At 41.4% G+C, this 24646-nt stretch overlaps 1 protein-coding gene and 1 pseudogene across 15 annotated transcripts in view; both read right to left on the minus strand.

Annotated features, from left to right (window-relative positions):
• The window catches only part of Unc79 (unc-79 homolog, NALCN channel complex subunit), a 246476-nt gene that overhangs the window by 89016 nt on the left and 132814 nt on the right, over positions 1-24646 (minus strand). For 6 of the 15 annotated variants that reach the window (XM_008821707.1, XM_008821704.1, XM_008821706.1 and 3 more), the window contains 6 exons: positions 22033-22319; positions 15336-15518; positions 14630-14792; positions 11976-12125; positions 10150-11370; positions 450-572 (listed from right to left, as the gene is read on the minus strand). In XM_008821707.1, the coding sequence (XP_008819929.1) occupies positions 450-572; positions 10150-11370; positions 11976-12125; positions 14630-14792; positions 15336-15518; positions 22033-22319 (2127 nt within the window). The remainder of the gene's footprint in view (positions 1-449; positions 573-10149; positions 11371-11975; positions 12126-14629; positions 14793-15335; positions 15519-22032; positions 22320-24646) is intronic. The other 9 variants (XM_008821708.1, XM_008821701.1, XM_008821697.1 and 6 more) reach the window with 6 other exon arrangements.
• LOC103724585 lies at positions 18943-20247 on the minus strand (annotated as a pseudogene).

Genomic DNA, 24646 nt, shown 5'->3' on the forward strand with positions numbered 1-24646 from the left:
CTATGGAATAATGATATATTTATTTTGTGATAATCTAGATAAAATTTTGTCCACACTGGAAGTGATGCAAAATAATTCAACGTGTTCCATGCAATGTTCTGCCATAAACAATGCTTTTCACATATCACATAACCAGTTCCATGTTCTATATTCAGGCTAGTAATGATGTTTACTTTGTTGAATGGCAAAATTGAGTAATTATCCTTTAATAAATTGGGATTCTTGGACAATCAGTGACATATAATTAATCCAATGTTTGAGGAATGAACTAAAATAGGCCACACTACCACTCGGTTCCGCAGACTACAAAGCATACTATCAGTGAGGAAGTAAGACTGCATTTTTTAAAGGTGGGGAAAGTGCAGATCGGTGCACTTGAAAACAATGCAGCACAGATCATGTTCCAAAAATCAACGCACAAGTAAAATGAGCACTGGAGGGACTCTTACTTGATATTGAGGAATGACTACTTGTTTCTGGCACACCTGCTTCCAACGTAGGGGCAGATGAAGATTCTCGTGGCATTTCCAAAGTTGAAAGTCCTTTAGCAGAAGGATCTACAGATGGAAATGCTGTTGAAAATTCAGGCCATTTGGTGAAAATTGAGTTGAAGAGTCTTACCATGTCTTTTTTTCTCTCACGTCTACTGTGCCCATTCAAATCTTCATACACTTTCTAGCCCTAGAAATCCCTTAAGAAGATTACATATACACTGGTTTCCATGTGCCATAGAGCACGGATTCTCCATTATAGTCTACATCTACAAATCCATCTCTTAGAAAAGACAGCACAATTACAAAGTTCATAGTGTTCACAGTGCACATATTTGGATCAGCTTCTACTTTTCCACGTGAGTTCCTTTTCCTCTAACACCTGAAGGTGGTCAGCATTCCATTCCACCTCTCTCCATCTTTGTCTAACAGTTTCCTAGTCATCATTTACATCTCAATTTTCAATAGAAAATTTCACCTCCAAGGAGGCTTTCAGAACCCCATTTCCCTCCAAAGTACAAAACTGGGTCAGGTGACACTCATGTCATTACGAAGACCCTGCCCTTAATTATTTCCAAACATGTCACATTATGTTATTATCTACTTACTTGTCAATAAACATTATTAAACCAGAGTAATTTAAGACAAGAACCTGTGTATCAGTGAAATAAATAGTACTAATTCAGATTCTATATTTTGTTAGTTGGACACAACACACTGTATCATTTTTTTCTCCTATTGGATAAAAGTTGTATCTAAAGTGAAAATTTCTGGATTTAATATTGTCTTATTAATCTATCAATAAAGGGAAACAAGTTGTTCTAGATGACTACAAATAACCCTTTCAAACTTTCTGAAAACATTGTCAGGTCAAATCTACAAGTCTTTACAGACCTCCTTTCAACTTCAGCAGGACTGAGCACTAAGTGTATTGAGCCTATTTTTGGCTTAAAGTTACCAACGTAGGCTTCCATGACCAAGCCATGTTGTGAGTCAGGGATAACCACCCTAAGAGGCTTCAAGTTCTTAAACTTAAAAATGTTCTGTCTCAGCCAGTCAGGCATAATGGTACAATTACTCAGAAGCCAGAGGCAGGTAGATCTCTGTGAGATCAAAGTCTGTCTGGTCTATATACCAAGTTCCAGGCCAGCTGGAGCTACAGAGAGACCTTGTCCTAAAAAAGAATGTTCTGTCTTATCTTCATAATGTCAATGGTTTCATCCTGTTACAGAGCAATCTACTGTGTCACACAATTTAATTATGCTACTTTACCACTGGATGACTAGCAAACCTGCTAAAATATCAGAAATAAAAATAAAATAGGTCATAGAAGAGGGTCTAAGACAAAGTTTGAGACACTGGCTTTGAAACATCTATTTCTGATTCTCAGAGGTCTTTCTGATAGCGTTGGTTGCCATATTAATAACTTCTTTACATGCGATGTATGTATGGGTTCATGAGAGTGTGTGAACAAGTGCATGAAGGTGCACATGCATGCACAGGTCTTTGCATGAATGTGAAGGCTAGAGGTTGATATCAAGTGTCTTCCTTGACCAGTCTCTACCCTATGTTTTGATACAAGGTCTCTCACTGGACCTGGAGCTCACAGATTCAGCTAGGCTGGCTGGCTGACCAATGAGCTCCAGGGATCTGTCTGTCTCTACCTACTCTTCTCCCTTAAGCACTGAGGTTACAGACAATGTACTGCATTGCTTGGCTTTTCCATGATTGCTAGGGAGCCAAACTCAGTTCTTCAAGCTCACACAGCAGACACTTTATCAATTAAGTCATTAGTCCTAATAATTTTTTAAAGATTTATTTCTGTTGTTAAGTTATGCATATGTGGGGTATATGTTCATGTGAATGCATGTGTCCTTGGAGGCCAGAAAAAGGCATCAGATCCCCTGGAACTAAAATTACAGGTGGCTGTGAACTGCCTCATGTGGATGCTGGAAACTGAGCTAGGGTCCATATGTGCTGTTAACCACTGAGCCATCTCTCCAGAAGCCCCAAATAATTTTTAAAATTTTATTTATTTATTTTTATTTTTATGTGTATGAATGTTTTGCCAGCATGCATATAACACATGCAATGCCTGAAGAGGCCAGAAGAGGGCATAGAATTCCCTGGAACTGGAGTTACTGATGGTTGTCAGCCACCATGTGGGAGCTGGGAATCAAACCAGGCTTCTCTGCAAGAACAGTGCTCTTAGCTGCTGAGCCATTTCTCCAGTACCCCTAATAATTTAATAACATCAAAAAACATGTAATGGTTGTGAAGTTTCCCAAACTCTCTTTATAGAGAAAAATTATTTGAAACTACTTTAAGATACAAAAATGCATCAAGATACAAAAAATTAGATACTATTTTTCTATGATTCATTCTCCCCAAACCAGAAGTAGAAAGGATGTATAATCACCTCTCCTACCCGTACATACCTCCTTTCTATGTGCTGCAACTATGGAAACAATCCACCAATAAGAAAGAATGAGAAAACTTAAAGCTAACTTCCAAGATTTCATTGAAAGATTATGAAGACTTTTAGAGTTTGGGTATGCTAACTTAAATCTTTGATATAGCTTTAACTGTAAAGAACTGTCATTACTGCATGACGGTTATTAAATATCTAGTTTACCCAAACTCTTAGGTTAGGCAATTTTCTCAGGTCTCAGCATTAATGAAACCTTTAATTTCTACAGAGTTTAAGCCAAATGTTTGAAGAGCACTGTCCACTTGTTTTTAACATATTTGTATTCCTTTTTTTAGAGTTGAATGCAGAAAATGTGGTAAGCATCCTTTCATTCATCTCAGTGGCCAGCCCGCTCTTAGTCACTGAGGATATAATCAGTAAACAAACCAGACAAAAATATTCCTGCCCAGAACTTTCATTTTGTGGGAATAGACATGTGTAAAATCAAGTGAATTATCACATGCTAAGTGATCCATAGAGATGAGCAAGAACCAAGGTGCCAGGTAGTGGGGGGAAGTGTGGGGCAGCCCAGGGAAGGCCGCATTGGTGACCTGGCGCTTGATCAAAGGAGGAAAGGAAGTATGAGAGTGAGCCAAGTAGGTACTGGACAGCTCCAGGATTGCAAAACAGCAGGTATAAGGCCTCAGCTAGAAATATGGATGGGGGAGGGGTCAAGAAATGGCAAGAGGGGGACTGGAGAGACGGCCTAGTGGTTAAGAGCACTGGCTGATCCTGCAGAGGACCTGGGTTTGATTCCCAGCACCCACATGGAGGCTACAAACCATCCTTAACTCCAGTTCCAGGGGAATCTGAAGCCCTCTTCTGACCCCCGTGGCATTGCAGGACACAGGTGCACTCACATACATGCAGGCAATAAATACACATAAAATAAAAATAATACAGTGTTTTTAAAAAAAGAGTACTGGCTGCTCTCGTAAAGGACCTGGGTTCGATTCCCAGAACCCACATGGCAGCTAACAACTATAACTCCAGTTCCAGGGGAATCTGAAGCCCTCTTCTGACCCCCATGGCATTGCAGGACACAGGTGCACTCACATACATGTAGGCAATAAATACACATAAAATAAAAATAATACAGTGTTTTTTAAAAAAAGAGTACTGGCTGCTCTCATAAAGGACCTGGGTTCGATTCCCAGAATCCACATGGCAGCTAACAACTATAACTCCAGTTCCAGGGGATCTGACACCCTCTTCTGACCTCTTCAGATACTGCACGACACAGGTGCACTTACATACGGGCAGACAATATACTCATACACATAAAATAAAATAAAAATAATAGATAAAATATTTTTTAAAAAGAAATGGCAAGAGGACGCTGTGGCCCAGGGGAGTTGTGGAGGGAGCCATGCAAAGGGAGTGAACACGTATGAGGACAGGGCTGGAGAGCTCGCTGGGCATTTAAGAAATTCAAGTTCTTGCTATGAAACATATAAGAAGCCCCTGGAAGGCTTTTGAGTCAAAAAAAGTTATACGCTTGTGTTCTGAAGGTCACTGTGGCTACTGTGTTGAGAGGAATTAGAGTGATAAAGGCAGGTCAGAGACCTGTTAGGAGGCTATGGGGGTTAAGCCAGGCAGGAGACGTTGGTGGCTCAGACCTGGGTATTAACAGTGAATATAATTTCTGGTCATGTTTTGAAGGAGATTAAAATTGCCAGATAAAAACCAAAGATTCTCAGTGAACTTGTAATATCAGATGGACAGAAGGTGATTTTACAGCATGATTATATCCTGTACAACATGACAGATGACACCCCGTCTCTTCACTGCTCCCTGAACCTATCCCTTTCACTGTGGGACTCTGAAGTTCTTCCACTAATGATAGTTCAGCCATGTGATTTGTGCTGGCTAACAGTGTTTTCAGGCATTTTATGACTGTCCTGGTTAGCTTTTCTTATCAACTTGACACACCTAGAATCACCTAAAATGAGAAAAACTCAACTGAAAAATTGCATGGATTAGACTGACCCGTGGGCATGTCTAGGGCATGCTCCTGATTGCTAATCTATGTGGGAAGGCCCATCCCACTGTGCATGGCACCATCCTAGGCAGGTGGGTCTGGGCTGTATAAGGAAGATAGCTGAGCATGAGCCAGTAGGAGACTGAGGAATTAGGCAGTGTTCCTCCACGGTTTCTGTTTTAGTTCCTGCTTGAGTTCCTGTCCTGAGTTCCCTCAGTGATAGATTGTGACCTGGAAGTATAAACCAAATAAACCTTTTCTTCCCCAAGTTGCTTTTGATCAGAGTGTTTTATAACAGCAATAGAAAGCAAACTAGAACACTGACCTAAGCCTTGAAATGTGCTTCCGTGACTGAGCTTGTTTTCTATGGCTCTCAATAAGAACATTCCCAAACTACACAGAGCGGAGAAGGTTGGCAGGCCCGAGAAGCAGAGCCTGGCCACCCAGCCAAGCCTGGCCTAGCTTAATCAATCTCGAGGTAACCAAACAGACCCTCAAATTAGACAAAAGCTTATTATTATATGCTGATGAATTTTCGTAACACAGTATTATTCCAGAAATGGGTAACTGACAATTGTCTCAATGTATAAGCCATAATAAAAGCAAAAGTTTAGATGAGATCACCAAGAAAGTGTGTGTCCCTAGAAAAGAAGACGGAATCAAGGATGGAAATTCCCCAGGGGAAATGAGGGACCAACAGAAGAGACTGAGAAGCAGTGATCGCTGAACAAGGGGAAAACCAAGTGCATGCAGTATCCTGGAAGCCACTTCAACCAGGACTGATGAACAACGTGAAATGCTGTAGCCATGCCAGAGAAGGAGGTCTAAAGGCTGACCACTGGATTTAGCGATGGAGGTCTTTGGTGATTTTGACAAGTACAGTTTTGTTGGCATTGTGGGAAGACTGAAAAGAAGAATACCATGAGAGAAAACCAGAGCTAGTGATAACTGGGGAGAGTAACCGTGGCAGTCTGAATGAGAAATGCCCCCCGCAGACTCATGTATTCAAGCACTTGCTTTTCCGTTGGTGGCACTGTTTGGGGAGGTTACAGAACCTTTAGGAGGTGGAGATTTGCTGAAAGAAGTATGTCACTGGGGGTGGATTTTGAGGGTTTATATCCTTGCTCCACTTCCTGTTCTTTATCTGCTTCCTGTGCCTCAATAAAATATGATTGGCCAGCTTCCTGCTCCTGCCATCATCCCACACCTTCCCCAACATGATGGACTCTAGCCCACTGCAACTTTAAGTCAAAATAAACTCTTCCTTAAATTGTTTTTGGTCATGATATTTTATTACAGCAACAGAAAAGCAAACTAGAACACTGCCCTTAAGAGCTTTTTTACTTATTTTACTCTATTTAATTTTATAGGATTTGAAGCAGGGTCTCACTATGTGGCCCTGGCTGGCCTGGAACTCACTATGTAGACCAGACTGGCCTCAATCTCACAGAGATCTACCTGCCTCTACCTCCTCGGTGCTGAGACTAAAGTAAGTGCCACCACACCTAGATAGCTTTTTATTTTTTTTATAAAGAGTTATACTGGGTGTGGTAGCACAAACCTTTAAATCCCAGCACTCAGGGGGCAAAATCAGGCAGATCTCTGTGTGACTAGGGCCAGCTTGGTCTACATAGCGAGTTCCAGGCTAGCTGGGGCTACAGGGAGACCTTGTTTCAGAAAAATAAAAACAACGAAAAAACCAGATTGAAAGGAAAAAAAGGATGACAAAGACAGCAAATGCCTGGGAGCCTATATCCTGGACTAGATAAGAAAATGGGACCTTGACAGGAACATATCCATGTCAGAAGGCAGATGTGGTAGTAGGAAGCATGGGAATGAGGCATGAAAATTCCTTATGATCATGTCAAGTGGGAAGAGTTGTTGAAGTCTGAAAAGCAGCTATGACACAACACAGTCAAGTAGGAGAATGGCAGTGTGCATTGGGAAAGCATGGTGTGACCAGCAGGTAACTGTCAGGGCCCAGCTAAGGTTACGACCATGGGTTTAAAAGGATAGAGTTCATGTTACATGTTTTTATCCAGTCACATTCCTCAGATAGGAGCAGGTGTCAACAGATGGTTTGGTTTCACAAGGGATGTATTTAGTGAAGCATATTTAGAAAAGAAAACTAGAGATGGAATAGGCAGAGATGAATTAGACTGCAGACTTGAATTGAAGCAAGAAGGAGAAAAGACATGAAGTAGGAGAGAGGCAATGAAAGGCAGTAGGATCAAAAGTACTACCCAGGGAGAGAGAGAAAATGGTGGCTGGAAAACAGGAGATACAATTGGGACCATGGGAAGGCTGTAGTTATTGGTAATAAGAAGTCTATGGTATGATTATGGAAATGAGTCGCTGAGCTAAGGTAGAGGACAAAAAAAATCACTGAAGAAGATGAATTCAAGAAACTGAGAAGCCAGAGCACCAGACAAGTCATCAACACCTAATACCTAAACAGTAAGAATTAAGACAGGAGCATGTGTGTCAACAGATGAAAGAGTCGGGGATTAGTACTGATGGAATGAGACTGAGTGGGATGGTCCAATGCCAAGAGAATCAGAGCTGCAAGTCTTAGAGATAAGGAAACAATGGTCTGAGAGGGGCCATAGTGAGGAAGAAACCTAACCGCTGGCCCAAGCACAAAGGCACATGCCAGTTACATAGGCTGTCAGGAAAGCTATGTCCTCAGGAGGAGGACTAGAAATGCAAAGGAAATGAGAGCAAGAAAGAGACAGACAGACAGACAGACAGAGAGGAATCACACAATGGATTTTTCTCATGAATTTCTGAAGGTGTAGGGGAAGAGATTCTGGCAGAGTGGGAGGTTTTTCAGAACAAAGGGTGTGCAAGGTTTTAAGGAAATCTAAGTGAGGTAGGTGAAGAGCGGTCCAGTCCCTAGGATTTCTCATAGGTGACTGACACAGAGATGAGCCTTAGCCTCAAGGCAATCAGCAATGCTGGTACTATAAGAGGATTAGGAAGGGTAGGTGTCTAAGCCTCTCTCAGTCCTGCAGACAGAGGTGAGAAAACCAAGGAAAGGCTGAGTCATACTATGAGCACGTGGGTCCCGCCTCCCTCCAGTGTTTCTGATAGGGAAAGGCAGAGGTTGGTATATCTGTGGGAAGCAGGATGCTGTGAAGAGATCTGACAGGGCGATATGCATTGTGTTGGATAGTTTCAGTTGTCAACTTGACAACCTGGAAAGAAGAGGGACTCTCAATTGAGGAACTTCCTCTACTGAATTTGCTTGTGAGCACATCTGTGAGGCATTTTCACGATTGTTGAGAGATGTGGGAGGGTCAGCCCACTGTGGGCGGTGCCACCCCTGGGCAGAGGGTCCTGGGTTGTATATGAAAGCAGGCTGAGCACAGGCCAGAGGAGAAAGTAAGTAGGGTTCCTCCTCCATTGTCTCTGCTTCAGTTCCTGCCTCCAGGTTCACATCTTGAGTTCCTGACCTGGCTTCCTTCAATAATGAACAGTGATCAGTACACATAAGCTAAATAAACCTTTCCCCCTAAGCTGTTTTTGGCCAGAGTGTTTTTATCACAGCAATAGAGAAGCAAACTAGGACATGCATTATAAAATATTAAACATAGGGCCGGGCATGGTAGCACTCGGGAGGCAGAAACAGGTGGATCTCTGTGAATTCAAGGCCAGCCTGGTCTACATAGTGAGTTCCAGGACAGCTGGGGCTACAGGGAGACCCTGTCTCAAAAAGACTGAAAAACAAAAAAAAATTAAACATTATCATTATTGTCAGATACTTTTCTCTTGTTCTAGTTTCAAATGTATGACTATAAAGCTAGTTTTTCTTTGATAGTCTGGGGCAATTAAACATAAGGATAAGTAAAGAAGGTAACACATATACCTACACAAACATACTCTATAACCTATATGCAGCCTATTTATCATATATACTTATCCTGTCAACCTCATTGTTTCTTATATCTGCACTACAGACCTACATATTTTCTAGGTCAATGTTGTCCTCCACCCATATGCAGTAGATTTCCAAACAATATGAAGTTGTCCTAGTTTCCCTTGAAACCTTGTTAACTTCTTAAACTTTGTTTTTCTTACAGGATCTTTTCTCCCATATCTGAATGGAGCAGGACTCTTTCCAAATACACTAATGCCCAATCAACAGATTTTTTTTTTTTGGTCTTTTTTGAGACAGGGTCAGATTTTTACAGAACAACTTTGAGGTACCCAATTGTGTCCTATGAACTAGAGAAGAGCGAGAAACCTCTATAGATGTCTGGAACAAATAAAAGGGCCCAGTTACTTCTCTGAGTAGTCGCTTTGGGGTCGAATAATGAGGAAGGCAGGCCTGAAATCTGGAGGTTGGACCCAGCAACGGCTACTGCCACACTATGTAACCTGGGATTAGGTGCAAGATTGCTAAGCCTCAGAATACTCTAAGGTAAACTGAAGGCTAGACTAAAAGTATCTCCAAAATCTTTGCCAAATTTCAATGTTCTCTAGCTTGTGACTAGACTGAAATTACTATCTCTAGCCGGCTCCATCTTCCTCTAGTCACACCATTGCTATCATCCAGCATTCCCACCAATGCTGTCATTCTACTGGAGACTAGTTTGGGATGAGTGAAGTGTACTGTCAGACTGACACTTTTTAAGTTATTGTCTTAGAAATGGTACTCCAGGAAAACACAGGAAATGACACCTAAAGCAGGAAATCCATTAGGTGGTGTCCATGGATTAGAGCCTAGATTATAATTAGTAATTTGGGGTTTCTGTTGTTTGGTCAGTATATACAATCAGCTGTAGCCCCTAAATGACTGTACAATCAGTTCATTTATTCTGCATTTGGGCCACAGAGCTTACTGACACAGGAGGGGGCGAAAACCAAAAGTAATTCAAAATTGATGCCCTGCTATTTCAGGAAGGCTAAACTTGTATTTGAAATATCCTGGTATCGATTGACCACTGCCTCTTATTGCCAAGAGTAGTCAAGAACTGTCTAGAAAGTTCAGGGACAAGAAACACAGCAACATTTATGGAGCCAGTAGAACCACATCTGAATCTATCACATTCTAGTAAGCAAGACAGATTTAGAGTGATTATGAAGCAGTTATAATGTCACAATCTGACATTATAAGATTTTCAGTTTGATGCGTATTTGGTGCTAAAATCCTACTAAGTAAGATGCACAAACTTGAAGGTTTGAAAGAAGAGAGACAAGCTTACCTGGATCTTTCTGTTCTCCCAATTTGTCTAGAATGTTGAAGGAGATGTCGAGGTATTCTCTCTGGATAGCACTGACAGCAATTTTTCTCTGTTTCCTCTGCCTGGGAACAATCTGAATCTTAAATTCTGATTCCTCGGCTCCATCTTCTTCCACCTTCTTTTCAGGATTCTGTTCTGTATCAGATTCAGTGCTGGTATTGGGCTTCTCGTTGTCCATCGGAGTCTCAATATCTTCAGGTACTTTGAGGAGCACAGTTTTTGCCCCTGAACTTGGCGTCTGCCCAGGCTTCTCTTTGGCAGGGCCAGGGTCAGGGTTATAGTCCACTGACATCTCAGGGAGAGCATATGACTTCTGAAGGTGGTCTCGTTTTTGCTTAAGTGTCAGTGGACTGCCAGAGGAAAACTCCCTCAGCTCCTCTGACTTTGATAATTCTTCAGAGTCCGTAAGATCTTCCAGAGTTCTAAGAGCAGAGTCTTCATTACCTGCTGACTGGTGATTTCCTGGGTCCTTAGAAGAAAAGTCTTTGGAACAGTCCTCCACACTCACTTGCACAAGAGGAGTTGTACTTAAGCTGAGGATGGAGGGAGGGCTGGGGATGGAGGGTGAGGAGGCAGCATTTTTACTCGACGGACCGTCATTTCCTTGGCTCGTCGTCTCTTCTTCTTCATCACTTTCTACTATTCTGAGAGGTGGGAGAGGCTCAAACACGAGAGAGTCGCTGTCAGAGGTGGAGTGTATTGACTGTTTCTCCGGCCCAGATGTTGAATCTGAGGACAAATCTATCAGATCTAAGTCCTCTTTAGGAGCAGGCTTTCCTGGGGAGTCAACTTTCACTTCGAATGTCTCCATGCAGTTTAACCTAACTTCTGGAATCACAGGCCTTCGGGTTTCTTGAAAACCTTCCACAGCTGGGTTCTCAGGGATGTCAGTATTGTCTGGCCTGGTAGCAGAATTCTGTCTAGAACGTCTGTGGTGGTCGTTTTGTCGTTGTGTGATATAAGCAGCTTGGACCGCAGGTTTATCTATGTCACATCGATCTATGCAAGACTTCCTACGATGCTCATCTAATGTAAACAAGAGGGAGTCTGCATTCCCTATATCAAGAGATTTTTGTTTTAAAGAGCGTAGCTTTTTTTTCTGAATGCTTTCTTCTCTCACACAGTGCAGAATGCTGTCTTGTAACGCACCCGTTTCTCTATATTCAGCCAGTTCTATTTCACCTGATTAAAACAGAAAAAGCTAGTACTATTTCACTTGGAGACTCACCATTTCCCCTCACACTTGGGCACATACTTGGCATAAATCATAATCATAATCCCAGCTCTATAAGAAGGGAAAACTGACTTTGACTTTCTGGCCAAGTTTTTGTAAAGTTCATTCTAATTTCAAAAACTGGACAACTTTGGTACAAAAGAAACCAAAACGGTAGTTCAAGATCTGATTTCCAAAATCAAGGTTTGGGATAACTCCTCAGCTCTGATATTCATTTTACATAAGAGAAGGGTTTTTCTGTTTGTTTGTTTTTTGTTTTTGGCTGAGGCAGATCTAGCAACCTGTATTCAAATTGTGTGGAAGAGAAGCAAACATTTTGCAACAAATCAAATCAAGCAATGGCCCTTGAAGACGATCGTGACATTAATGATGTATCTGTCAACTCACGTATATATATATATAAGTGTGTATATATATACTGTTTGTGCATACATATATATAAAAATCAACAATATCAAAATATGTAGTAACATAATAAAATTAAGATTTCACCCCAAACAAACGGTAGAGTACAACATTTCTGCATAAAATTACTAAGAGAAAAAATTCATACTTCTCTGAACATTCATCCCAACCGGCTGATATTTCACCACTTTGCTGCCTCCTATCCTTTTCAATCTTGCAAAAAAAGTTTGAGACTCTTTATTGCAGGGTCCAGTAGGTGTATCATGAATATCAGATTCATCAAAAACACTATCTTCTTCTAATTGGGGAGAGAAAGTCAAAATTACACTTAAGAGGTTATTCTCTCTTAGGCTGTGTCTACACAAGCATTTCAGCAAAAGCATTCAGAGCAGTCTAGGGTGTCCCTGCAGACCAGCACAGTCTAGCTACAGGTTTACATTTTATACCGATTGTCTAGACTGAGCAAAGCAAGCTGTTACGAGCCCGCTCATCATTCTCCACATAATGACTGGCAGCATTTTTGGAGAGCATCTCAATAGTTCACTAGCACCTTCCTCGGGGAAAATTTTCCAGTGCGCTTGAAACCAAATGACACACAGTTGCCAGCTACTTTATTCAGGAGTCCGGGAACTCCTTGGACATGCCTTCTGCTTTCAATGGACTTTCAGGCTAATTTGACAAGAAGAAATTAAGTAACATGAGTATGTCTCACCCTTTCTAAACTATGTATGCCTTCCTGGGATTCGGGAGCTAGCATAGACACAGCCTAACAGTACATGCACCTTATACTTTGAGAATGCAAAATACTGTACTCTACTTGGTAATGAAACACACAACACACAGAAAAAGCTTAGAAAGCCACTTGTCATCTCAAAAGCTCCACAAATGATTATGGACTGAAAGAGTAAACAAAGGAAAAAGAAAACAGAAAATAACAGTTCTTCCTATTATAGTAAGGCTCTTCTATGAGGCATTTCTTATGTGTGACTGTAATGAATTTCATGACTCCTAGAAGAAATCTGTGGCTCTTATGATTCTAGGCTCCATAAACTAATTAGTAACTTAATACCTACTGAGCTTGTTTGTATATCCTTTTTTCTATCCCCATTTGGTCACTACCCTTAAATCAAAATAATCCAAGCAACACATTCTGGGAAAGGATTGCTATGCTACAACTTCCAAGGTTTATTTCACAAGTTTTTTTCTTTTCTTCTTTTGAAAGGGCAAGGCACACAAAAGCAGTGCGAGAAAGGCCACCAAAATCCACTTTATAGCATAGTAAATGGAATTACCTATACTCTCAGAGCTGAATGTCACTGAAGTCATAATATTTGGTCTATATGTAAACCTACATGTGACAAGATGAGACCCAAGTGTGATTACGATTAGTCTAGATTTCTCGCATGTAGAGAAATGTAAGCACTAAGTTTTAAGGACCAATCCTACCCTAATGAACAAGAATCCAAAAGTGACTGAAACCCAAAGTGATAAAGTTTAGATAATATAACCATAGTATTTTTTAACCAAATAAAAAACAATCAAAATGGATACAAAGCTCTAAGTGAACTTCCACAAAGATGAGACAGTCTATCGTCTTCCCACATTTCTGGGGAAATGGTCACAACAAAATGACCTACTTTTTTACTTTTAAAAAAAATCTCTTTTGAAAAACAGTTTTCTAAGCAAATAGCAATGCTGACTTCCATTTCAGATCTTTGGAATCATTTCCAAAATGTACTGTGGTGCATGATAGAGATGGGAGGACAGCAAGATGTCCCTTCCCACCTAGGAAGATTCATCTGGGGTTGACCTGGACACTGAGCATGTGCTGAAAACACCCATAGCTTAACTAAAACAGGGCAATTTCCCAGAGACCTAAGCTGAGCGACAACACATTCTTCAAGAAGGATCTGAACAGCACCGGGTTAAGCTAGTTCTCAGTTTTATCTGAAGCCAACCTAGCCCCCTGGTCCTCTCAGTAACAATTACTGCATCATTGGCCACTAGCCAAGCTGCTCCTCTTCCTGGAGAATCCCCACTAATTCCAACTGGTCTAATGCCACAAGGGGTCATCAGACCTAGCTTTCTTCCAAGACTGGATTAGATGACGACGTCATGTTTTATAATTCCCGTCACAGTGTGACATTTACCAGAGGTATACACCTTGGTTCTTCATCCTTCACCTGAAAACATCCAGGCTATAATTTCACTCAATTTAACATTTCATTCTACTACTGCCTTTGAGGAAAAGCTATCCGTGGAAACTGCATCAACATTGGAAATGATTTAAACTTATACACAAAAATTCTTCATTTACATGCCTTGAATCACTTTGTGCTGAATAATGAAGCCAGGAAAAAGCACGTCAGCAAACTGAGACCCAATTTAAATTCTGTGACCACAAAGTTCAAAGGCAAACTAGAGATATTCAAATAATGATTCCACTGACTGCTAACCAAGATTTATGTTAGCGCCTCAAAGCAAGATGTCTTTCACAAGTAAGAAAAGGCTTACAAAGACTACTTAATCAAATGGCAGAAAATATTTTACCTAACATTTTATCTTAAGATATGGATTTCAGAAGCACACCAACTGTTCCTCTTGAATGCTCAGCTAAAAAGTGAAAGCAGCAACATTCCTGGGAGACTTGAAAATTAACAAAACAGGACGAGATATTTTTAACTTCATAATGAATGATATGTGGGTTTGCTCCTCTGTCTTCTTAGGAAAGTAATGACTTCTGTGCAGAAGTGTATTATGTATCCAAGCTAAGTTGGGGACGGGTTCTGTCATGTAAAGTACCTTTTTCTTTCTCGCTGTATCTGCTTATGTTGCTGTTGTCACTGTACAAAGGTCCTGCCGTGGCATGAGGTTTGCAGCTATGGTACTGTGCATTGAGTGTATTGACTGTTATGTGAATCAGGTGCAGCAGGATCTTGCTGATATCACAGTCTCGGTATGGATACTGCTCAATAAAAAGGGAGGAAAAAAAGAGAATTTTTTTTTTAAAGAATAAGTTTTTCTACTTGATCACATTACACATTTTTCTCATGAAAAAAAAATGCATACAAAAGTAGAAACAGATTCTGATCAAGACTTTATTTTGTAAGGGACTCCGTCTCCCTCCCTCTGACAGCAAGGCAGGCTAGCTCACAGCTGCCTTTAAAAACACTATCTGCATCAACATTTGGTAAATACAAATTCAAATATCTTCCTTATTGTCTGAAAAATTAATACTTGATCAAATACGAGCTTCTGAGCATAGACAGAGATTAATGATTAACTCTCTACAATCTGTTATTTTTAAAACATTTAAAGCCCATATTGCATTCCCTCCTATTTCCATTTTCATCCCAATAGCTCACTTCTTCTCAGCCTAAGTGCATATCATGACATTTCTTCTGAAGGCCAAATTTTTATCCTACAGAATTCTTGCCTATGTGCCCCCTTAACGCTGCACTCTCTGAGCAAACCATTTCATCCCAACAGAGGCACCACAGCCACTCACCTTGTAAAGGATGACGAGCAAGGCCTTCAACCACATCTGCCGGATGTGAGGCTTTAGGGACCAGAGGGAACAGCGAGGCGGCTGTTGGAAGTAATGCCGTAGTTGAGGACAAGAGCAGTATTTGAGCACCTGAACCACCAGGGGGAGAAGGTGTTTGCCCAAGTTAATGTTATAGTCCATAACCTGAAACAGAAGAACATTAGTAACTGAAGGAAAACAATACACTCTCAGAATCCAAAGACAAGGTTTGAACCATCACAGCACAGAGGCAAAACCTTCAATAGGTACCTCACAAAGTACTCTACATAAAGGGGGGAATTCAACTTCATAATGAATTTTAAAACTTGTAAATTGAAAGTTTACAACAAGTTATCCATTTTATTATGTGCTGGAAATAAAATTGTGTCTATTACCTACTAAAATGGCTAAATAGAATCATACTGGTCTCAATAGAAAACTTTGTATTGGTAAGCATGTGGTGAAATGGGCATGCTTAGACAACTCTGGTGAGAATCTAAATTTGAATAATCTAAGCCAGGCGAATCCCAGCACTCAGGAGGCAGAGGCAGGCAGATTTCTGTGAGTTCAAGGTTAGCCTGGTCTACACAGTGAGCTCCAGGCCAAAAAGACCAAGGATTAAAAAAAAGAATAATCTTCTAGGACAGCAATTTAGCAAAATGTATTCAGAAGTGAGAAAAAGCAGTTAAAAGCACATACCCTCTAACACACTGACTAAATGTATCAAGGGAATGATCAGACAAGTGGTGCTCCAAAATGCATGTACAAAGATATTCAGCATGGCTTTGTTATCCCAATTTGGAAAACCTCCATATTCAGCAATATGGCATTAATTAAATATAGTTTGTGCCACCATGGCAGCTCATGCCTGTGATCTCAGCATTCAGAAGACTGAAATGAAGAGGAGTCTGAAACCAGCTGGTCCACATAGTAAGTACCAGGTCTCTGTTACACTGTGAAACTCTTTCTCAAACAAAAAGTAAGTAAAATAAATATTATTTGTACAGAAGAATTATTTGTAGTCATTAAACAGAAGAGTACACAGTTTTATATCTATGACATGTACTTTATAATAATTACTTGGCTTAAAAAGGTTATATATAGGATAGGGGCTGGAATGATGGCTCAGCAGTTAAGAGCATTGGCTGTTCTTGCAGAAGACCTGGATTCGAATCCCAGCACCCACATAGCAGTTAACAACAGTCCATAACTCCAGTTCCCGGGAATCTGACACCCTCTTCTGACCTCTTTGGATATTGATTGACATATATGCATACACATTAAAATAAAAATAAAATAAAACTTTTTGGTCTTTTTGAGACAGAGTCTCCTGGTAGTAGGGCTGGCTTGGAACTCACTATGTAGACCAGGCTGGCCTTGAACTTCAGCAGTTAAGAGCATTGGCTGTTCTTGCAGAAGACCTGGATTCGAATCCCAGCACCCACATAGCAGTTAACAACAGTCCATAACTCCAGTTCCCGGGAATCTGACACCCTCTTCTGACCTCTTTGGATATTGATTGACATATATGCATACACATTAAAATAAAACTTTTTGGTCTTTTTGAGACAGAGTCTCCCGGTAGTAGGGCTGGCTTGGAACTCACTTATGTAGACCAGGCTGGCCTTGAACTCACAGAGATCCGCCTGCCTCTGCCTCCCGAGTGCTGGGATTAAAGGTGTGTGCCACCAAGCCCAGCAAAATGAAATAAAAAATTTTAAAAAGGTTACATATAACCTATCAGAAGCTTGTCCCTGAAAAAAAATGATTGTCCCTCTCTCAGCAGCCATTGATTGTCTGTAGCTCTAATCTCAAGTGCAGTGGTCATCACTAAACATATGTATATACAACATGTACATAATAATAATCATCAAAGAAGAGGTCATGAAATTGAGGAAGTCGGCGGGGGGCATGGGAAGAGTTAGAAGGGGAGAAGGAGGGCTGGAATTGATGTAAATACAATACTTATGCGTGAAATTGTCAAAAAATAAATCTCTCTTCAAGATAAAAAAAAGGTTACATATATCAGTACATATATATTATACATATGTTTTTCTTTTTTTTTGAGACAGGGTCTCATGTACCCCAGGCTGGCCTAGAGCTTATGATTCTCCTGCCTCCACCCCCTGAGTGCTGAGATTATAGGCATATGCCATCACACTCAGTTATATATACATTTTTATTATAAAAGTTATGTCAGGACAGTGAGATGGCTCAGTAGGCAAAGATGCTTACTGACAAGTCTGATGGCCTGAGTTCAATCCCAGAACCCACATGGTTGAAAAAGCTGCTGGGCATGATACTGTGTCCTTTTTTTTATTTTTTTTTTTTTTTTGGGCTTTTTCAGACAGGGTCTCCTTGTAGCCCAGCCAGCCTGGATCTCACTATGAAGACCAAGTTGGCCTTGAACTCACAGAGCTCTTCCTGCCTCTGCCTCTGCCTCTGGAGTGCTAAGATTAAAGGCGTACACCACCATGCCTGGTTGATACTGCATCCTTTTAATCATAGCACTCAGTAGGGAGAGGCAGGAGGATCTCTGTGAGATCAAGGCCAGCCTGGTCTAGCCTTGGTCCAGTTCCAGGCTGGCTGAGGCTACAGGGAAGACCCTGTCTCAAACAAAAATGAAAAGTCTTGTCAATTAAGGGGAAGGAAAAAAGGCAGGTGCAGATGAATCAAGGGTGACCCCACAGTGAGAACCCAAGAAACATAGCTGGAATGCATCATCAGATGCCTTTGACTGGGAGCCTGTTGGAAATGTTCCACCATGAAGTGTGTTTTCTCCAGTCCAGTATGCTATTACCAGAGCAGCCTCTGTTAGCCTCATTTTTCCTGTTGCTATGAACAAATACCTGACAAATACCTTAAGGAGGGACTTTTGGCTTTTGGGTTTGGGAGATATATGACAGGGGAGGCACAGTGACATGGGTGTGGGTCAGCACACACCACACACACAAATAGGCATGTATTTTCTAGACTTTTTAATTGTAAAAATTATATTCCTAATGTAAACATGCACAATGTGGATTCAGAGAATAAGAGAGTAGTATTTCTTTTTTTATGCAATTTTTTCAAGGTTTTATTGCAAACCAAAATTGGTTTATCACACACACAAAAAGTTGTGTGGTAAGGAGGAGGAATTGCACATATTATAACCACGTTAATTACAGTACATTAAAATGGTAGTTTACAAATAAGCCTGTAAGTTTAAATATACTAGTGTTATAACCCAATGTAGCTTTGGAGCTAACACGGTCTTATCAGAAAAGGCACATTGCAGAATATTCATGATCACAGCCAACACAGACCTGTGGAAGATCCCTTAGACCTGCATCTATCTTCCTTCTATGGCGTCTGTCTAAGGTGGCACTCTTATGCTCATTTCGGAGCTAGCACCACGTTGGAAGAATAAAAATGAAAAACCTCACAAGCTCACTGAGAGGAGGATGTGCTGTTTTAAAAGCTTCCAGGAGGCAGTGTGCAACAGGATTGCCAAGCTTCCAGGTGTCCTATCAGCTGGCAGCTCCACCAAAGGCTAACTAAAACTTTAAAACACACACAGAAAATCCTTCAAAACCACACCAAGAACTGCTCAGAGGAAAGAGGCCGTGGGAGGCGCGTAGAAGCCAAGGAAGGCCTCTGCAGCTTCCTTGACGCTGGCCCGGACGAGGATGCTGTCAGGAGACCTGCCAATGGAGTTGGGGACTAACTCGTCAGTAAACTCCGGATTGACGCGCCGCAGGTCACTGGCTCCGCTCACATTTGGATTAAAAGGGGGAGTGGTCTTATTGATGAGATCATCCCAGTTAATTAGAGAGAAGACATGATTCTTAATCTCCGTAATGTCATCCTTGGTACCCAGCCTCTTTGTCCGGTCCTTCTGAAGCAGGCCCTCCAAGGAGGTGTCTTGCAGAGTTTGTAATATTTGGTTTCAACTGGAGGGTCTTGTTCAAAATGTTGTCATTCATCTATCTCAGCCGTGTTCCAACTATAAAAAGGAGGCAGGCCACACAGCATCTCCTACAAGACTGTTCCATGACACCACCGGTCCACTGTCCTGTCGTACAGCTGCTTATGAAAAACCTCCGGTGCGAGATACTCAGGCGTGCCACAGAAGGTGGATGTTGTGCCATTGTATTCAATGTTCTTGCAGAGCCCAAAGTCAGTAAGGACAATGTGTCCCTGTGAGTCTAGCAAAATATTCTCTGGTTTTAAGTCTCAGTAAACGATGTTCAGAGAGTGCAGATAACCCAAGGCACCGGCTATTTGAGCTGCGTAGAAGCGAGCCCGAGGTTCTAGGAAGCAGCGCTCCCTCTGGAGATGGTAGAACAGCTCTCCACCGTTAAGGTAGTCTACGACAAAGTACAGTGTGTTGCAGCCTGGAAAGAGAAGCGCAGGCCCACCAGGGAAGCGTGCTTCACGTTCTTCAAGAGAACATTCCGCTCCGACATAGTATGCTTCTCCTCCTCCTTCTTCAGGGTGGCTTTCTGTAAAACTTTGCGTAGAATGCTTCCTCTGCCTTGTGTCTGGCTAGAGGAACCTTTCCCCTACTGCCCTTCCCGATCACTTTGAGGACGTGAAAGTCAGATAGTTTAGCGGGGGATTAGATGATGGACCAAGGCTGATTTGTTGAGAAGGACTTGGCGGAGAAGGGTTGGCATTCATAAGCTCGGGCTCCCGAGGCTGGGAGATTTTCAAAATGGACTGAACTTCTGGGTGTTTGCATGCATTCGAGTTATTGGCGAGCTTCTGAATAAAGTCATTCAGGCCCATCCTTCTCTGTTTCATAAAAGCCAGTCCGCTCAGCAGGACCGACTCGCTCCTTTTTTGCGCCTCGGCCCGTGGCAGGGTCAGAGCAGCGACTCGATCTGGCCTGGGCCAACGCGCCCTGCATCTCCCCCACGGTCAGCGGAGCAAGGTGCGCGCAGCGGGCAACGGCGGCCTGCGAACACTGACATTTCCTTGAAGGAGCCTCCATGACTCGGACCGGCAAGATTTCCTGCCCCAGTCCCCAAACAAACAAACGGCCCTTGTGCACGGAGTCGCAACCAAAAATGCCTTTTTTGTGCTTTTGGCCAAAACCAAGCAACTGAAAAATCCCAGAACTTGGAAGAGGAGGAAGGAAGGAAAGAAAGACAGAGAGTAGTAGTATTTCTTATCTAAAATGATGTGCTCTATCTTCACAACAGATAGCTTTTGGTTGTGACTATCCAGTCATCAGAATCAGCAAGAGGTAGCTACATACTACTCTCACTTGTTGTGGCCATTATATTAAAATCTGTTGGAAAAAATTGATAACAGCAACTGCCTGTTAAGTCCCTGCCATGAGATAGGCACTGATCAAGATGCTTTACAGTATGTTATCTCTAATCTCTCCCCTACCTGCCCCACAAAAAAATCCATTACCCATGAGCAAACAAACAGAAGATGCATATGGACATAAACTCATAACAATGGCAAAAGCTGACACACACATCCACACCTTCCTACACCTTTGTAAACTGCTGCAGAAGATCTAGAAAGTGATCTGGTAATTCTACTTCTGGATCCATATCCCAAGGCAATTCTCAGAGTACTCAATAAGGTGTATATACAAGGGTGTTCACTGTTCAGCTGTTTGGAGTAGTGAGGAGTTAAGAGCAACAAGTACCCATCACTACAGGACCAGATAAAATATGGGTGGGCTCTATGGCACATGATACAGCAGTTAGAAGTAGCAGACAAACATGCAAAAGGGATGACAGTGCAGCATGAATTAAGTTATATTAACTCAGTTCTCTCCACTCGAAGTCAAAAAGGAACACTTTTAAAAAAGTTCCACACAAATAAATGAAAGAAATATGTGTACTCTTATTGTTTAATGGGTACAAAGTTTTAGTCTAGGAAGGTTAAAAAAAAAAAAAAGGTTAAGCCGGGTGTGGTGGCGCACACCTTTAATCCCAGCACTCGGGAGGCAGAGGAAGGCGGATCTCTGTGAGTTCAAGGCCAGCCTGATCTACATAGTGAGTTCCAGGACAGCTGGGGCTACAGGGAGACCCTGTCTCAAAAAGACCCCCCCCCCCAAAAAAAGTTAAGAAATACATAGTGGTGATAGCATAATAAAACAAATGCTTTTTTTAAAAAAACTTACACGTGTGAGTGTGAGCACATGGGATCTGTGTGTGCATGTGTATGTATTTGTACATGTAGAGGCCAGAGAACAACATCAGGTATCTTCCCTCTCTATCTTAGTTTTTGAGACAGGGTTTCTCACTGAACCTGGGGCTACCCAGTGAGCGCCAGAGATCCACCTGTCTCCACCTCCCCAGTGCTGGGGTCATAAATGAGTCTCATCATACCTGTTTTGTTTTGTTTACTTAGTTGCTGGGGATCCAGACCCAGGTCCTCATGTTTGTTCAACAGGCATTTTACTGACTGAGCCATCTTAATACCACTGAAATCATGCATTTAAAATGGTAAGGTATTATGTTACATACATATATTTTACAAACACTCCCTTCATAACACCAAGCTGCTAATTCTTACTCATCTTTATTTTCCTCTTCACATATCCTGCCCAATACCAAGTAATTTGAACAAAACCTTTTTTTACTCAATCAATATTAGGTGAATGGAATTTAATGCCTCGTCTCTACCAAACAAAAATCATGACAGGACTTCTAAAAGCTGTTATTACACTTACTTGGGCAATTCCTGCAATAAACGCATTAAAGCAAGTTGACAGGCGCATTTTTTGAGGTGCAATCATGAAGCAGCCTTCCTGTTGATCATAGCCAAGTAAGACGTACAGGTGCCTCTTGACAGTGTTAAAGGCCTTTGCACTGCTGATGTCTGACTCAGCACTGCTCTCATCCTTAGCCATGAATTTCATGAGCACTGTGATCAACTGGTGAACTGTTTGGTGGTCAATTCCAGCATCTTCTGGGAGTAAGTCCTTGATGGTATTATCATTCTCAGGAGACTGTTGTCCTGTCAGTGTAAGAAATAGAGTCAGTGTACAACTCCCCCTTAAATGAGCTTACACTAAAATCTCACTTGACATTGACAAGGCACTATTCTTTCTCCTTCTGCTAAATAAAATGTTCTGTTCTAGATAAGAAACTCAAAGGCACAACATGGGCTCCTAAGCAAACCATCATTCTAGGGATGGAAGCTACTGTCTTCATCAAGAACCAAGCTACTAGTAAGGGACTGGAGATAAAAATAAGGAACTATCAAGTAATGATCTCCTCAAACTGTAAGACAAATATTTCAAAAAACTTTGCATTTCGCAATTTTTAATATAGTGGCAAATTTTTATCCTCAGTGATCAAGACAAAGAAGTTTCCTTTCTAGTTTGTAAAATAAGCACGTAGGAATGATCCCCAAAGGAGTCTAAAATCCACTGAGCATAAAAGGGTCCACTGGTGATTGTGTTTAAATTAGTATCTCAAGTTAGTTATGTTCATAGATCAGCTGGGGCAAAATAAATATTTTCTTTTCCAAATCTTCAGATTCAGCAATATGTATACATTAAATAAGGGAGTCAGAATTATATATGTCCAACGATAAGCCCTGCAGTATTAATGAGAGACACAGAGGGGAGGGAGAGACAGAGAGAGACATGAGCTCTTGAAAACATAAAATACCACATGAAGATGAGCTGAGAGTTCACATGAAAATAAAAAATGCCTTAGCCCTGGTTTTCTCTTGACCTACTAATTACACCCTAGCAGGTAACTCTGTTCTTTGCGATCAGGTTTGGTTTAGGATTTTGGGGGAAGAAACAGTGATATGCGTTCCCTTATATTTATGTTTGAGGCTTATTCAAAACACTACAGCCCTTGTCCTTATTTTGGCAAGCAACATTAGAATTTCCAAATTAAAAATTAAGTTCTTGTCTAGTAAGTTAAAGCACAACACCAGCAGTCTCATCTCTCCATGCAAGGAAAAGTCCTATGAAATGAGGACAAGCGCTGGTCACAAACTTCTACAAAGCTAGCTTTGGTTGCACTCATTATAATTATGGCAAAAATGATGCAACAGAGATCTAGGGATCAATTAATACCCACTACCTCTTAGTTAATTTGCAAGATTTCAGTCTTTTAGGAGCAATGGAGAAAAGAAAGATGGAAGAAACGTTTAGGAACACGTGCTGCAGAACTGAGCTGTCTAAGGGCCACTTCTCTCTGGGACAGTACCGTGAAGACAATGCCAAACTCCAACACTATTGGCTACTAGTTGCAATAGTAGTTCAACATAGCCTGCATATAAGGTAATGGCCTTGCTTATCTAGTTTCCCTAGATCACTAGAAGAATGTTGATCTGTTAAAAAAAAAAATTACAGAGGGGGGCCCAGCTGACAAGGAGGCAGCAGAAACGACGCCTACGAGCTTCTCACAAGGGGCCCTTCTGATACTCATCAGTGTGGCCCTGAGACATTAGCATTCTCTGTCTTACTGAGTCTGCCCATGAAACATGAAGAAGTGCGATGTACTTCAAGAATTTTTCTACCAAAAATAAATGCCTAAGAATTTATCACAATGTTTTATACACAATGAGTGATCCTTAAACTGCATTATTTACTAAGCAGTCATCAAAAGCGAGTTTATGTGGAATATCTTATTTCAATGAAAGGCCAGAAATGTGAACTATCACTGCATATTATAGTTAAATTGAACATTTATAAGATTTGACCAAAAGTAATTCCTATGTAAATTCCTGAAAAACAGAATTGAAAAAGGGAGCAACTCCTTTAATCATCAGAGTATATGAGTTATGCTTCATCAGTTAAGAGCACTTGCTGCCAAAGGACCCACATTTGTTTCCCAGCGTCCACATCTGACTGCGCACAGCCATCTGTAACTCAGTGCTGGGGACCTGATGCCCTCTTCTGGTCTCTTAGGGCACTCACAAGTACATGGTGTACACGCAGAAAAGCAAGCACACACATAAACATTAAAAAATAATAATAATAAGGTTTTTAAAATCTCCTTTGGTTTTTTCTTTCCTATAAGGTATTATTTTACTAGAAGGACACTGCTTCAGGCATGTTTGGTCAAAAAATGTGATGTGTGAGTTTCCAGGTTCCATGCGGAGTCCAGTGTTACTGTAGCAGCAATACAGCTTCAACACCCAAGCCCCTTCAGCCTGGTGCAAGGGTTAGGAGAGCACGAATCACTCAGTTGCCTGGCTCCTCTAAGTCCAAAATACATTGATTCTGAAGTAAATGTGAGGACATCTGAACGGGATGCAGCTTTGCTTTGTGGTCCTAAGAATCTAGAGACCAAAGGAAGCTCCCAACGAGGGCCCTACCC

Source organism: Nannospalax galili, unplaced genomic scaffold (assembly GCF_000622305.1).
Source record: "Nannospalax galili isolate Female #2095 unplaced genomic scaffold, S.galili_v1.0 scaffold107, whole genome shotgun sequence".
In the NCBI taxonomy this organism is placed as follows: Eukaryota; Metazoa; Chordata; class Mammalia; order Rodentia; family Spalacidae; genus Nannospalax; species Nannospalax galili.